Source organism: Cyclopterus lumpus, chromosome 24 (assembly GCF_009769545.1).
Source record: "Cyclopterus lumpus isolate fCycLum1 chromosome 24, fCycLum1.pri, whole genome shotgun sequence".
NCBI classification, from domain to species: Eukaryota; Metazoa; Chordata; class Actinopteri; order Perciformes; family Cyclopteridae; genus Cyclopterus; species Cyclopterus lumpus.
Window position 1 is genome coordinate 9,049,157 of NC_046989.1, and position 15,828 is coordinate 9,064,984.

The 15,828-nt window shown below is 44.6% G+C and overlaps 1 protein-coding gene across 3 annotated transcripts in view; it reads right to left on the reverse strand.

The window, feature by feature from the left end:
- Positions 1-15,828, reverse strand: part of sash1a (SAM and SH3 domain containing 1a) — a 63,958-nt gene that overhangs the window by 7,527 nt on the left and 40,603 nt on the right. For 2 of the 3 annotated variants that reach the window (XM_034527957.1, XM_034527955.1), the window contains exons 8-17: positions 14,655-14,753; positions 10,428-10,563; positions 9,540-9,952; positions 6,844-6,918; positions 6,470-6,613; positions 5,147-5,279; positions 3,974-4,143; positions 3,592-3,801; positions 1,718-1,868; positions 1,299-1,427 (exon numbers count right to left, since the gene is read on the reverse strand). In XM_034527957.1, the coding sequence (XP_034383848.1) occupies positions 1,299-1,427; positions 1,718-1,868; positions 3,592-3,801; positions 3,974-4,143; positions 5,147-5,279; positions 6,470-6,613; positions 6,844-6,918; positions 9,540-9,952; positions 10,428-10,563; positions 14,655-14,753 (1,660 nt within the window). The remainder of the gene's footprint in view (positions 1-1,298; positions 1,428-1,717; positions 1,869-3,591; positions 3,802-3,973; positions 4,144-5,146; positions 5,280-6,469; positions 6,614-6,843; positions 6,919-9,539; positions 9,953-10,427; positions 10,564-14,654; positions 14,754-15,828) is intronic. The other variant, XM_034527956.1, reaches the window with a different exon arrangement.

Genomic DNA, 15,828 nt, shown 5'->3' on the forward strand with positions numbered 1-15,828 from the left:
CAGGAAGGAGAACTGTGGAACCCTGAAACTGCTTTAAGAAATGCACAATGTTTACTAAATGTTATGCAGCTGGTTTGAGAACAGCGTTTAGAGTCATGGAAGGAGAAACAGACAGAAAAAAGGCAAAACATAAAAAATAAGCAAGCAGCACCAGAGTCCTTTTTTAAAGAAGTGGCTTTTATTCCACAACTTAAATCTCTATTGTGGCAGATTGCACACTTCACTGTTGAAAGCTGAATGACACATACACACAGAAAAGGAAAACCCAGTAGTTACACTGGAACCCAACAGATATAGAAAGATGGGGTTTGACAAAGCTGTCATTTATGAGTTATGAAGCTGTTAAAAAGCATGGACTGTGTGGAAGAAAGACAGCATACAGTCGTATGCAGAAGGACAGAGCTGTTTGAAAAATAAACCAAAGGGAAATCTCACATATTACACTTCAATACACTTCTAGAATCATAACTCTTACAATCTATGCACTGCTCTTTAAGAAATATTTTCTTCCACATACATTTTTTTTTTTAGGCACATCTTATATGGTTGTTTGTGCAATATAGTCACTATAAACGCAAGTAAAGTGATTCAAATGGCAGCTGTGATTGTTACCTGACTGGTGCATACAAATAAGTAAAAATCCTCATCAAACCTAAAGAACTGCAAAAAAATAATAATTTATTGACATGCTACTCTGCAAGCCTTTTTTTCTATATTAAAAAACACTTAACAGAAACAATCTCTGAGCCCATAGTCATCCTCCCGGTATCCTTTCACCATCCTCGCATCCACAGGCCGCAGAGCTGGAAATCTGAGTCCATGACTGGGCAGTGAGTCTGTTCTCATCACATCACAACAGTTCTGTGCAAAAGGGAGGAGCTCGTCCTCTGTGCTCCCAGCATTGTGGCGTGGACTAGGCTCAGTGGTCTTGAACCTGGCTCCCTCTCTGTAACAATTGGACTTTGGCACTGATGGCACATTATGCCTACAAGATGGAAAGAGTGGTAAAGAAAGTGGGGTGAAAGGATAGTTGAAGTTTATAGAGGATGAGGCGATACGGGGGATCAGTCTCTGGAGCACCCGCACTAGAAGGTAACGGTGAGGTTTGAGGGGAAGATATGGCAGCGAAAGGAGAGGTTTGATTGGAAGGCGTTGGTCCAGAGGAGTGAGATGGGCGAGGTGTTGCAGAAGTGGAAAGAGATGAAGCAGAGGCGCAGACCCACAGAGGAAAAGGGCGAAGGAGGACTAGGTCTTAGCCTTGGATCTTGGTGGTCTAGACTAAGCAAAGCCATCATTACCATTCTCCAGGTTCTCATTGCTCTCGTAGCACCCAGAGTCTCGCGGGGAGTCTCCCACCAGGCCCCGACCTTCAGACAGCAGCTTCTCCTGGGAGCCCGACAGGCCGCCACGCTCTGGATCACTGCTGCCTGAAAATACAGAGAGACACACAAAAACAAGGAACTTTAAGAAATGTAGTACTTTAGTTCTTAGGAATAACAACTCCAAGCATGCTTTTTGGCAACTTGTTTAAGTACACATGATACAGAATACACAAGGACACATTCATGGGTTCATGCAAATATTCTTTAGGGAAAAGGGAACACATTTTGGGAATAACGCAAGGCTAGGATTATAATTCCAGGTCTTCAGCCCTCAAAGAAACACAAATGATACATCTTTCAAACAGCCATGGAGTTTTAGTGTTTTTACTACTTACTGTCGTACTCCTGGAGCAGCTCTACGGCAGTGAGCAGCACCGCTCTGTGCTGAGGATCTCTGATGTTCAGCTCATCCAGGTCCTCCTCTTCCAACAACTTAAAGGTGTCCAGGTCCTCGTAGCCATTGAACAGGAACGTGGGCATGTGCTCCTGCATGACAGGAAGGTCACGTCTGAGTTTAAAGTTTCTTTTGAGGGGCTCAGAATAAAAAGTGTGTCTGACGACTGAGGAGAAGTCATAGGACCAGTGGCAAAAACTTAAATACAAACACGTAGGTGGGGTAAGAAAAAAAAAAACAAGAGTATGATACATACTCATTTGTCATCTGCTCATAATTTAAATTTCTTATTTTTAAACTCCCTGGCGAGCCAAATCTAAACTGCCATTTAGATTTTTAGATGGCACGTCGTCACTTAAAAGCCAGAGCTCATTTAGTTATGGCTACGTCACTCGTCAACACCCATTAATATGGCATAAACTTTGTCCTGTCGACAGACACGTAAAAGTGAGCTGTAATAACATTACCCATAATGCCAAACCAATCGAGTAACAGCGTGGGGTTTGAGGCCACGATCCCGAGCTGTTCAAGCTGCCATCAAACTGCCAGGACTTGAAAAGGGAAACCCGCCAACGTCAAGTTGTAACAACAAGAACCAAAAAGGTGGAGACAGTTTCATCAAAGTGTTCCTCAACCACAGAAGGCAACATTTTACACACCAACACAAACAAAAGCCAAGCCAGTCACCCAAACCACCATGTTATCTGGGAGGCTGCAGAAGTTATACTCGAGACACGCCCGGTGCAGAGTCGGCTGAAGCCGCCATTCGACACACTCAAAAGGGATTCCACTTTGAATATTGCAGGGCTCCGTGTTTGTGTGACTAACGCACTTTGATGGACCAATACACAGACTGTGTCACCACCGTGAGACCATCAATTACAATGGTGGAGTCCACACAGACAACGCCGTGTCCCCGTCATCTCTGCTGGATGATGCAGGACTAAATAAAAAGGACCATCAACTCACACACACACACACACACGCGCACACACACACACGCAGCCGGGTCCTCTCCCCTGCAGTCTCTTTTGTCTTGTTGGGCTGTCAAAAACACGGTCCAAATACAAAAGACTTATCTGGCAGAGAATCCATCGCGACATCCAAAAGTACAGAATCACCAATATTCTTACTCCTTTCATCTATAGCAGCACAATCATAACTCATCATCGGCGTAGTTGAACGACTACGACTGCAATCTCTAAAATGTTGTGAAAGTGTTCCGTCTAACTGGCCACTTTCAGCTGGTGACTAATTAGGGGACATGAGTTCCCTGATGCACTTGAAACACCCAGACTCACGGCTCATGAAGCCTGCGCTCTGACCTCAATAATGCTCTCTGGATCTTTAGGTTGCGACTTGGCCATTAGCCTGGCTAACGATAAACACACAGTCTTTTTCTCTATTTGGGGAAGTGAGGCCCGCTGGCTGCCTGAGTGGGAGGACAGGATACCAAGCTCACAGCTATGCGTAGGTTTTTGATGAGAGATGAGAGTTGTTTGTTGGGGCGTGGCCGTGAGAATGTGGGTGTTAATGTTTATGCATCAGCGTCAGATCAAACATCTGAAGCTATGCAGTCTGTAATTGCCGACACTATATTTATCTCTGCTCGTCTGCAAATGTGTTTTGAAGATATTTGGCTAAAACAATATTTTAATGTCTTCTTAAGATTGATTTTCTCCTATTTAGAGGAGTGTAATTTCCCAGGTTGCAAAGTTTCAATAACAAACTAAATCAGTGCAGGTAAATCTACTAAACTTTACTGCCACTGAAAACTGATGCTATGTTTGAAATTCAATGCCGTCAATACTGTACTTTGAGGTTGATGCGCTCCAGCAGCTCCTCCACTGATGTGGGTTTGGGTGGTCGGCCCTTCCTCCTCCTCCTCACGGGCCTCTTGGGCTTCTCCTCTTCGTCACTCAGCACGTCCACATAGATGAACTTGAAGGTGCCCACTTTGTTGTTTAGCAGGCCCATCCACGTTCCCATGGGCGGCTTACTGATGATGTCGATCACATCACCGCGCTGGAGGACCAGAAAGAACGACTCAACTTTTGCATTTTTATTTGACTGTTGATTGTTCAAAAAAATATTCAGGCTAGCTTGGAAAAAAAATGTATCAGGAAACAAAAAGAGAGACAGCCATCACTCCCCATCCATGCATTCAAGCCTGCGCATGTCCCAAAGTGTGCTCTACCTTTAGTTTGAGGGAGTCCGAATCGTAGGGGCTCGGGGTGAAGTCTGTATGGACTCTGGCGCGGCCACAGAACGGCCCTCTATAAGGCGGCTCTTCGTCATCGCCATCCTCCGACTTCACGCTTTCTCTGTTACTGGCTGACGAGTCAGTGGTGCTCACTGTCTGACCACCTTGACACACACACACACACACACACACACACACATTTATATAAGCTTTTACAATGACTGGTCACTGTATAATAATATGCAGGTATCGAGTAGCTTTACAAGGCTACATTTTAAGTTGTAGGTAAACTATACTAGACAATAAGACTATATTGGTAATTTTTTTGTCAACCTCTTATTTTTGCTTATTTTTGTGTCTGCAGTGAGAGTGAAACTTTAGCTCTTAACACACTTATTACAGCTCCTGAGAGTAGTTTAATACTTGTTGCACATTTATTTATGTATCTGAGAGAAGGCTGATGAAACCATGTGTCAGCATGTGGGAATCTGAGAGGCGGGACATCCTTCCTGACCGTTACCGTGGCCTGCGTGTTTGTGTGCATGTTCTTCTTGGCCAACTTTAGTTTTGGACTAAAGTTGGCCAAGACTTTAATTCACTCAGAGCTTGAGACGATGGAGGGTATTTTATCCACAAAGACGTGATGGAAACAACGGCTTGGAGAGGTCCCTAAAAAACACGATGAGATCACAAAACACGAGGCAGCTGGTGGGACTGGGTGTGACCGAGAGAGAGAGAGAATTGCTCTGCATGGCCGTCACTGCACAAAAATGATAATTGGTATACATGTTGTGCCAGAAAGTTAAGTAATGTCTATGCATTTGAAATAAACAGTACACCAGCAAGCAGCACGTTACGAGCACCATCTAGTGTTCAACATTGTTCAAAACAAGCGGCCAATTTAAGCTACACACTCAATTACAACTTTACTTACTTATATTGTTACCCTATTATGTACCGACACCCCGAGACTACACGACTGTACTACATCCCTAATTATGTGCCAAGAATGGATGTAATGTAATGTTTCTTTTTAGGATTTCCTTTTTTTCTTGTTCAAGACATCCTAAATAAACATAAAAAGGTACTGCATGCTGCCGAGTATCCGTTTAAAAACAATACTCTGAAAAATGCCTCCCTTTTCTAAAACACTGGTCCTTGTCTTACTCATTGAACTCTGTCCGCTGAGTGAACTACGCAGACTTTCCACCGAGCCTCCGGCCTTCAGCTTTGGCTTCTCCAGAGAGTCGGTGTCGGGCTGAGGGGACCGAGGAGATCCAGGGGCTCCATCCGGACTGGACTGCAAGACAGAAACCGATTGAAATGCACGGGCGGAAAATACAAAGGACACGTTGTGGGATTAAGAGATGAAAGAATGTGAGATGGTAAAGTGTGGCTAAGAAGTTGACATATGGGGTGGGGGGGGGGGGTGGGGGGGGGGGGGGGGGGTGGGGGGGTTGGGGACACGATAGAAACAAATAAAAGATGAAGATCATAAGTGGAGGGGGTGGAAAAAGGGCTGCATTTGTTGCCATTGAAAAACAGGTGAACATGAATGTTTGTTTTTTTTGCTGATTATTTCATTTTAAAGATCAGGCACCCGAACCTCCCGAAAAAGACACCTTAAGTAAACTGCCATAATAACAGTGATTTATACTTAAGCGAGAACCCTCACTGTCTAATCCATTAACTTGTATGAACAACTATATATATATATATATATATATATATATATATATATATATATATATATATATATATATATATATATATATATATATATATATATATATGCCACTAGGTGGCATTGTAGTCTATAGAATGAGCACGCTTGAGACATTGACATATGGCAATTCATTTGTCTTTGGCCTTTCTCAACCAATGGCTCCATGACTCATGCATGGATATTTGGGTCACAGTGTTTGGAACCACCCTGATTGACAGATGTTTGACTGTGCATTAATGACATTAAGCGACATCCAACTGGAGGGCTGGACAGGCCACTAGTAAATCCACAAATTAGGCAAGTGCAGATGCGACGGCCATTACGGTCTCTCACACTTCCAAAGTCTCCATTTCCTAAGAGCTCGCCTCGGGGAGACTTGCATCACTCCATGAGCGCAGCGTGAAGCACACACACTCCACCCTACAAACAGGGCCCAGGGAGAGAAACATCCAAATGTGCGTGCGTGTGTTTTGGTGCTCCATGTTTATTCAGTAACTAACACAAATAATCCCACCCACTCACAGCCTGTGGCTCACACTGCAAAACATCCACTCAAATAAAATTGCAGAACATGGGGCGCTTTTATTTTCGTTTACAGTTGCACACTTACTGTCACGGATTAAACGCATCATTTGTTGATTTGAGGGCCGTGGACGAGGTTTATACATACCTCATTTGCCATAAAACCTTAATGCTGAATGTCATCTGAAATGTGTACAAATAAAGCATAACAAATTGCATCAATGTGTGCGTTATTGTCCAACCTGCTCAGATAAGGAGCTGCTGTATTTCTTCGACATGCGTTTCCTCATCGTCTCCTTGACCGACTTGACCTTCTTGCCCAGGGAGATCCGCGACGTGGTGGGGGATTTAACCACTTCTCTGTATATGGCCTCCTGTTCTTTACTCTGCGATTAGAAAAACGGAAAGGCAAAGTGGAAAAGAATGGACGGAGAGGAAGGAGATGACAGAGACGAGAAAGAGAAAGATGGGGGTGATTCCGGGTAGAGAGAACAGGAAGAAGTCAAAGGGTGTGGAGATCACAAAACAAAAAAGGAGAAAAAAAAGGGTGATTTAGTGAGTTCAGGTTTTCCTCCTCACAGCCTTTTTTCAAATTTCACAAGCTGCCAGCACTCACGTTGGCCTCAGAGCCCACGTTGACCACATGGAGCGAGCGGTTGGTCAGGTCAAAGCCCCCAAAGCTGCACGTTCTCTGTGGGGGAGCCAAAACACAATCAAATGAGTCACATTGAGAAGGTCACGTTACAGGAGCGCCGTATCCACACCCACTGTGGGGTCAACTCACGATGATTCATGCTCGACACAACACAGACAGCACTTTGATTCATGTGCATGGGCATATGGTTTGTATATATATGTATATATATATATGTGTGAGGGGGCATGATGTCATATGGGACCTGTGGACAGCCAACAGACGTGATGTAACACAAACTGTTATATGAGCTCCTCTCTAAAATTGCAAGTTACAGCACAGAAAGAAGATGATGTGTTATATTCCAACAAGTTGCTCAGATGCTTTAAAGTTGGAATCCCTGGAGAAAATATTGGCTACAATCAAACCTTTCTTGATGTGGCCGAGCTAAAATATATAACTGCACTTCTAACTGTGAATGTATACTCATTGCATTTCAACCTGATGCAAAACATCTTGTGGGTAATTATGAGAATGTAAAACAGGGTAAGCCCTGTGCATGTTTGCATACTAAAAGGTATGCAAACATGCACAACATATAGGTTGCTTTGAGCAGAGGATGTTTTTCTCATCAGAAACATCTTCAGGGAGAATAAATTGTTTCTGCTGAGAGGAGAGGGGGATATGGAGACTGTTTCTCCTCGACTTTAGAGGTCAACAGCAAGATAAGGAGGTAGACACAAAGGGGAACTGTGACATGAAAGGGAAAGAAAGAGCACCAGTTCCTTATAACTGTGCTGGCTTTGACTTGTTGAGCTCGGCAGGAAGTCACACACAGACATGTAGACACAGACATGCACAAACGCATCTTGTGGCACTTGATGGTATTTTGTCCTTTGCTTCAAAAGCCATCACTCCTACGCTGCGCAACTAATCTCCCACGGAAACCCAGGACGAAGATCTTCCACGTGAGGGGGCCATTGCATGTTCAGGAAACACTTTGTTTATTAGATGTCCACAGCTGCAGTCCACATCACAACTTTCCAGGAAAAGCACAGTTTGGAGAACAAACATGTGTGAAGAGACGTCCAAAAAGAACTCTGAATGTGATGGCGATGTTCGATGGAATGGACATGCACCCAGAAAAAAAAAAGAAAACAAAAAGTCTCAAAGATAATTATAGGAAACAAAAATAACCAAATCAAAACTCAAATCACAACTGCAACCATAGAGGCACGGGCCCCAAAAAAGAACACGAAAAGCAACGACAGAAAAAAGTGGAGGTTTTTTTCGGAGAGTTTTTGGATGACGACCTCCGGTGATTTCACTAGAACACGATAGGATTCAGGGACCCTCAAAGCTGCAGGATAGCTCCACTACATTACCCTCTAGAGTATGTGCCACTCCTTCTGTTGATACACACAAGCTGGTTGATACACGCGGGGGGGGACAAGTGAGTTACTCGCATTGCAACCAACAATAAAGGTTGTTGCAAAGTTATAGACTTCACTTTGGTATGAGTTAGTATTAGTATACGCAGATGAGCCGATTTCCATTTTTGTTTCTATACCCCAACCTTTCAAAAATCATTTTAAAGTTGATAAGTATACAGACCATTCAGTTACTGAAGTTAACACGGCGATTCATTTATTGAATGCGTCCCCGAGGCTTCGTGCTGTGCAGTTCTATAGAGCCGCTTCAAGTTTGCACGTCTCTGGCTCACAGGGATGTGTTCTTCAGGGATGTGACATTTATAAAGAAAAGCACTGATAAAAAACCTCTGCTGTAACTTAACCTTTCAAGTGGGCCATTGTGCATTCCGTGATCATTTCACATTCAGCTGAAATAAAAAATAAAATGTTCACGGCATTCACTTAAAAAGGTCATAGAAGATGACGTTCCTCTCAGGGCAGTTACGTCTGTGATAGATATACCAGCCACTGCTAGCTTCAGGACTTTTACATGGATTTATTACACGGGCAATAATTCGTGGAGAAGTTGAATTCATTTGACCTCGCATGTGTCGTGTCTTCCCCCTTAACCTCGGAGCCATTCTGCAACTTTGAAGCACCGATTCCTGCTTACACGAGGCGGCCGATGTAAACCTCATGGTCTGAACTCACAGACTTCTGCTGGATGCGCAAGAGCACCCGCTTGGTGCAGCGGTCCACACTGGCCGCCCACTTCCTGTCCGCCTCGCGGTCCTCCTCCAATAGACAACGGCGCTCTGCGCGGCTGAGGGTAACTGGGCGGACCAGCTGGGCCCAGTTGAGGTGACCATACAGGCTCCGCTCTACCACATAGGTGATGTTCAGCTCACTGACTGCCGTTCGACCTCGCAGCCTGCGAGAGGGGAACACCCAGCCCCCTCCCCCACTTCCAAAACCTTTCGATTTGGCTACGTCACAGCGGGCAGGGGAGGAGGGGGTGACAGACAGAGGGGAGATGGGGGTCTTGGCGATGCGCGAGCGTTGGTACAGTAGGTGCTTGGTGGAGTAAGCGTAGTTGGGATCAGGTTTCCGGTGTGTCCAGCTGCCATGGTGCCGACTGGCAGTCTGGGGTTTGGGGCCCCCTTGTGGACAGTCATCCAGGGAGATCAGGAGGCGGGACTGGGAATGGGGTTTGGGGCGGGGTTTAGTGAGGCCATAGTAGGCATAGAGAGCCTCGTTGTTACTTACCCCATGGGAGATGGAGCTCAGGGCCTTCCGCATCTCGCCGTCGGTTGTGGAGCGGGAGAGCTTTCCTTCGTCGTCCAATCCACAGCCATCCAGCTCTGAGAAGGAAGAGCCACTACCACCCACGCCAGAATTGGAGCCGCCCAGGCCCCCAGAGCTAACTGGGGTTCTCCTGGGGGGGCGGATGAGGCCGTGGGTGCTGGAAGATTTATTGAAGGTTTTGACCAGCTTGTGTCCAGACCAGGTGTCCAGGCTGCTGGAGGATGGGGAGTTGGTCAGACTGTCCGTGTCTCCATCCAGAGAGAGCTGATCCTGGGTGAGGGAGATCTCCTGGGGCAAAGGGGGCCTCTTTAGGACCCCTGTATACAGAGCTGCGTTGTCCTCACAGGTGGAAGGTGCCCCCAGATTCAGAAAATCTAAAAGAAGACAGAAACCTCAGATAGTTGGTTACTCAAGATCATTTTAGACATCAGATTCTGAGTAGTACCATGAGCCATCGGTGGTTTTCCAAACCACAGCTAGCCAGTACAAATTTCAAAACACATTCTTAAAGTCTGAGTATTAGGCAAAACCCATGATGAAAATGTATTACTTTGGCATAAACAAATAATTCCGATTTTTTTTAACCACACTAGTTCCAGAACACAGTTGGAAACACATATTGTATTATCACTGAACTTTAACTTAATTTTAGGAAGGACAAAAAGCTCAATGTTTGCATACACATGCAATGGATGCGTGATGCCTCAAACAGAGACCTTAACGTGGCCTGGAAAATATCACATGTGAACATCAATTGGCTGATACAAAACACATGTTGACAGGTTTAAACTATGTTGAACTGTGGGAGAATCAAAAAAGGGACACATTTTCAGACAAAGCATTACAAACCTTCAGAGCCATGTTTCTTGCCCTCCTCCACCTTGATGAGTTTTTTCCTGACGCGGCGAGTCGAGTTAACCAGCTTGTGAAGCCGCTTGAACTTCACAGAATCCTCCGACTGCTCATCGTCTGACTGTTCACGAGACTGGTGGGGGAGCGAGAAAGAGGGAGGGATGATATAATACAAAAGGGACATATAGTCAAACACTTAAATAACCTTTAAAAAAAAGATATCGGTAAAAGCAGGAGGTTCTTCTTCGGCGTAACGTTTCAGAATGGAGGTGAAACAGAAATGTACAGTTTTGTTTTGGATGTTTATGGTGAGACAATAAAACACAAACGTTGGTATATATATATATATGCGGGTAGATGGGAGCATTGTTTAGGGTGGCGTCAAAGTTAGTGAGGTGAGACATGGAGGGTTCGAGGGGATGGTGGAGCACCTCAATCATGTGAGGTTCATATTCATAGTGAACAGAAAAAAAATGCACTGAAATAATGAAAAAATGGCACAAACTGAAATGCACAATAAATCCGTTTGAATGCATTTAAACACTGCACAATGTAGTGGAAATTAAAAGAGGATAATTAATAATGAAGTCACAACCAGTTTTATGACACACACCCCACACACAAAGGCCTCCATGTAATGATGATGCTGATGAGCCAAGCTCACTAAAGATTGTCTGGCAGGAACTGCCATCGTTAGGCTCAAACAACTCATTTTGTTTCTATTTGCCACTGGTTTCCACAGCAACACCAGCTGTCGCCACACACTGGCAGATCCACTCTCAAGGGTGACTGCATAGCTTGCAAAAAGGGACCAACATGCATGCATCATATACACAGAGCAGGCATGTGGGGCTCCCCGTCCCCTCCTGCAGCTCAGAAGTTAACAAGGAAAGAGAAAAAAAACACTTTTTCGCTGTTGTTGACCACAGGCCTGGCTCAGAGGCGGCTGACATACAGCAGGAATGATGTTAATAAGTGTGGCTTGGTTGGAGCAAACAGATCTGACATGGACCACAAATCCTTGATGGCACCAAACCACCTTAGCAACATAATGATATGTTGCTTCCTGTAGGCAGGACATTGTTACAACATCTGACACATTGTTGCCAAATTGGAAAAGGAAACACATTAATCAATGCGGCATTGTGCAAGTCCATACAACCAAACCCACTTTCCTTTGTCTCTTTTTAATAATAATAATAATAATAATAATAAAAAAGGTGCGTGATCAACCTTTAGGTCTTTTGTCATATCAGCAGCCACACCGACCAGAACTCGGGTATAGCCATTAATTTGGACTCTGATCAAACTGCAGGAATAAGCTCCACTGGCCCAGTTCTCCCTGGCCACACAACTCTGACTACAGCGGGGACTTCTTCAACTTTCCATTTGCTCTGGACAACGCTCGAGTGTATTAGCTTGAGAGAATGTAATGTAATAAGTCTATGTCAGCGGTAGTAAATAGACACAGAGGGTTGGCTTGGTTTCTCTTAATAACTATTATTGAGAAGTGTCGCATATGACCTCACTTTGTTATATGTGGGGATAACTATGTGCAGGACAGCTGCCTCAGTAATGTCACAATTAACCCACATAAGTTGCTCTTCACCTTATGTGGAAGACGGAGAAAAGGACGAGGAGGTGGTATAGAGGCGACAATGATTTACCAGATCTGACCCATCCATGCAAATGACCAGGAGGGGAGGGGAGGGGAGAAGACACACATACACACAGAGAGAGAGAGAGAGAGACAGAGAGAGACAGAGAGAGAGGAGAGCGGAGAGAGGGGGCAGGAGAGAGAGGAGCGAGCGAGCGAGAGAGAGAGGAGAGAGAGGGCCAAACATTGGAGGCCATGAATCAAGCCGGGCGGAAAGGCGGCCAACAAAAACAAGGTCAAAGCAACAACTCCATCCCCATTTGCCATCATTCACTTCAAATTACTTTGAGGACTCTTCCCAGAGCTTTGGAGATGGCGTGTAACTTAGAAAACTACAAACAAACATCCTCCTCATGGTGCACGCCAACATCTTTCTGTCATCCTGCACCACAAAAAGTGAACGCTATAAATTCACAAAAAAGGAACAATCTAAATGACCCATATAACTTACCCCCTCGTTTAAAACGGCCCTGTAGCGTTAGCGGCCAACAGGTTAGCGAGAGTGGGTCCCACAAAATCCATGGTGCGCCAACCCCATTCTCGCATGCACGCACAATCCAAAATAATATCTGCGAGCGTGTGCAAAGGCTTGGCAGACACAGACGCAGCCTGTCAGTGCATTCAGCTCGGAGGAATGAGGGACTGTGTGGAAGTGCCGTGCCGCACAGCGAGCAGAGAAAAGGCGTGTTGTGCATGGAGAACAATCCCAGCATTTGAGCCCCTCTGACCCTGCCTTGGCCTCCGCATCGATAATGGCCAGCCCTGGAATGTGGGCGCCGATCGCCGGAGGAAGACGGACCGGGGGAAAGACGGCCTCAAAGAAAAAAGGCACAGAGCAGCCAAAGAGTGTGTATTGGAACCACGTACAGCTACATGAGCCGTACATTAACATGTCTGCATATAGAGGCGCACACAGACATGCAAAACTATTTGAATTTGGGGAATGATCCGATTCCATTCTTTAGAGTGAAGAGGGCCCATTGTGTGACACCAACAGAGCTCCCCAGAGAAGCAATATTTCCTGATGTGGCCAATTTTGGAACTCGGGGCAAGGGGGAACACAGAACTCCCCCTTTTCGGGGGCCTGGGGGCAAGTGAAAGGTCTTTATCCTCTGTATTTTTCTCTCCCTTGTTTCCTCTCGGCCTCTAGCTCTTGTGTTTATTCACAGCCTCTGGAGCAGAGTTGTGTGTTCCTCTAACAATACTCCTTTAGTAGCTCAAACATCCTCTCCACTTTCTGTGAAAGGCCCCAATCGATCAATCTTCTTCCCACAGGAAGTGAGCGCGAGGCTTGACAGACGGATGAGATGATCAACAAACCCGTGCACAATTCACGCACCGACATCAAACAGCCAGACAGAGCTTGATCTGAGGCGATGGCATAATTATGGAATTCTATTTTTCATATGGAAGGAAATCATCATGCAAAAGAATAATTTAATAGAGACCCTTGGCAATAAAACTATTTTGCATGATCGCTCATACATGGTTTTACCGACTCGGTTACATTAACATGTAGATCTGATTTAATTGATTTTATGAATGCAAACCATAAAATGACTGTGGCAGCTATGAATGTGTAAAAGTCGAGCACATCTCATTGAAGCGTATTCGTCCACTTAAAATAAATTGTGATTTTGGGAAAGCAGCCATATCCAGCATCCATAGTAACATCTGTGTGATGGCTGCAGTCAACTCCATTTACATTAACAGGAAAAACATGAGATGCACAGGCATTTAGCTGCATACAGTGAGAAAGCATCAGTGCTGTTTAGTCAGGAATTAGTAGCACATTTCAAAATAGCAATAATACACAAGTGCATTGTCAGAGTATTTGTGTGTCAATTTTTGTGTTTGGATAAACTCATTTCCAGTAAAGAAAAGTGTGTCAGTGTGTGAGACTCCATTCTATTCCCATATGATGGCATACAGTACAGAACTAATGAAAAGCCACCGTGAATCAGAGCTGACCTACATTCAAAATAAAAAATAAAAACATAAAAATATGCCAACAGACAACGGCATTTTCAGACAATTTCCATGGCACTACGGCGGCCAATTTTGACTTTGTTGAGGACATATTTAAAATGTCCATGACAGGATTGGGATGAATTAAATATGAATACCAAAATACTGTTCAAAGACTCCCACGGGTAACGCCCACACAGTGTGAAGACGCACGTGACAATGAGAATGTATGTATGCGTTAAGGTGGATTTGCATTCTGGCCAAAGAATGAAAAGAGCGAGAAGGAGAGATAAAGAAAGAGGAAGGCAAGACACGTTGAGTGGAAGTGGTTTATGCAATGACATGTCCCCAATTAAAACATATATTAAAACAATTTACGGAAAATCTAGGAGGCAAATAACTAGTTGATTTACTGAATCTAAATAAACGCACACACCCATGCACACATTTTAAAATAACGACGGCTGTCCACCTCAACAACGTCCTTGGCTGAACAATATAAAGTTAAAGGTGAGAGGGATTAGAGAGGTAGAGTAAAAGGGGAGATGTCAGGGTTTTTTTTTTAAGGGAGGGGGGCGCAGGAAGGGGGGTGTACTTACGTTGCAGTTTGAGGACTGGTTTAGATTGGATGCAGATCCGTCAGTCCACTCTGCAGTGTCAGTACTGCTGGACTGTCTGCTGCTCTCATACTCCTTCAGCTACGTGGAGAAGAAGAGTTTAGAGAGAGAGAGGCAGAGGAACAGGGCGGGGCCATCCTCGCTCACCCAGCATGCTGCTGTACATCACTCCATGAGCCAACAGCTGATAGGCGACCAATGGAGTGCATTCACAGTGCATGTGTGCAGACAGACGGCCCCACAGACAGGAGAGAAGGACTGAGTGGTAGATAAATGGTGAGTACTGGAAGCCGAGTTTGGTGATGGTTGTGACAACAATCACTAAACTATAAAGCCTGGAATGATTTATGCCAAGCAGTAATCCATTCTAAAATGTCTAGCGCCTTCTTTTATGAGCTTTTCTATGATTTTTGGGTCATGAAGATTCAAGCCTGCTTTTTTCTGAGTCATGCACCATAAAATAAATAAAATTACAAAAAGTGAACTGAAAGGTAGATTGAATTGTGTTAGGTTTATAGTCCCCTACATCCCTGGGCACGTACTACCGATCACTAAACGGAAAATAATAGAAAACATTATGATGGTATTGATCAGTGGTATAATGGACACAACAAGAAGTTAAATCAACTATCCAAAAAGGGCTGATCATTGATTGGTTTAACGGAGTGTCAATCACTAGCTGAGATCAAGCTACGTATTGACCAAAAAAAAAAAAAAGTCCAGAGAAACAAAACGGTAAGAAGATAATTAACAAGCTGCTTCGTGGAGAGCAATGCTGCACGGACATACTACCCATGAGCAATGCATTACAGAAGGGGAGGTAAAGAAAGAAGAAGGCACATGGAAAGAACAATAATCCGAAATTGATTCAAAAAGAATTTTGAAGGAAATTCGAAGGAAAGCCAAGTAACTATCCACCATGTCCACCTGGAGAGAGAAACCACAATGCACCAGAGCATCCCCCCCAACAGATGGGGCTGTTGAGTTACTGGGACCATTAACCTTGCAATTATGAACTGAACTGAATACACCACACGCTCCAAAAACCCACACCCTAAAGTCCCCAGACTCACATAGCTGGATACACCAACGGTTTGGAGTTTGAGTGTGTGTGCGCGTGTGTGTGTGTGTGTGTGTGTGTGTGTGTGTGTGTGTG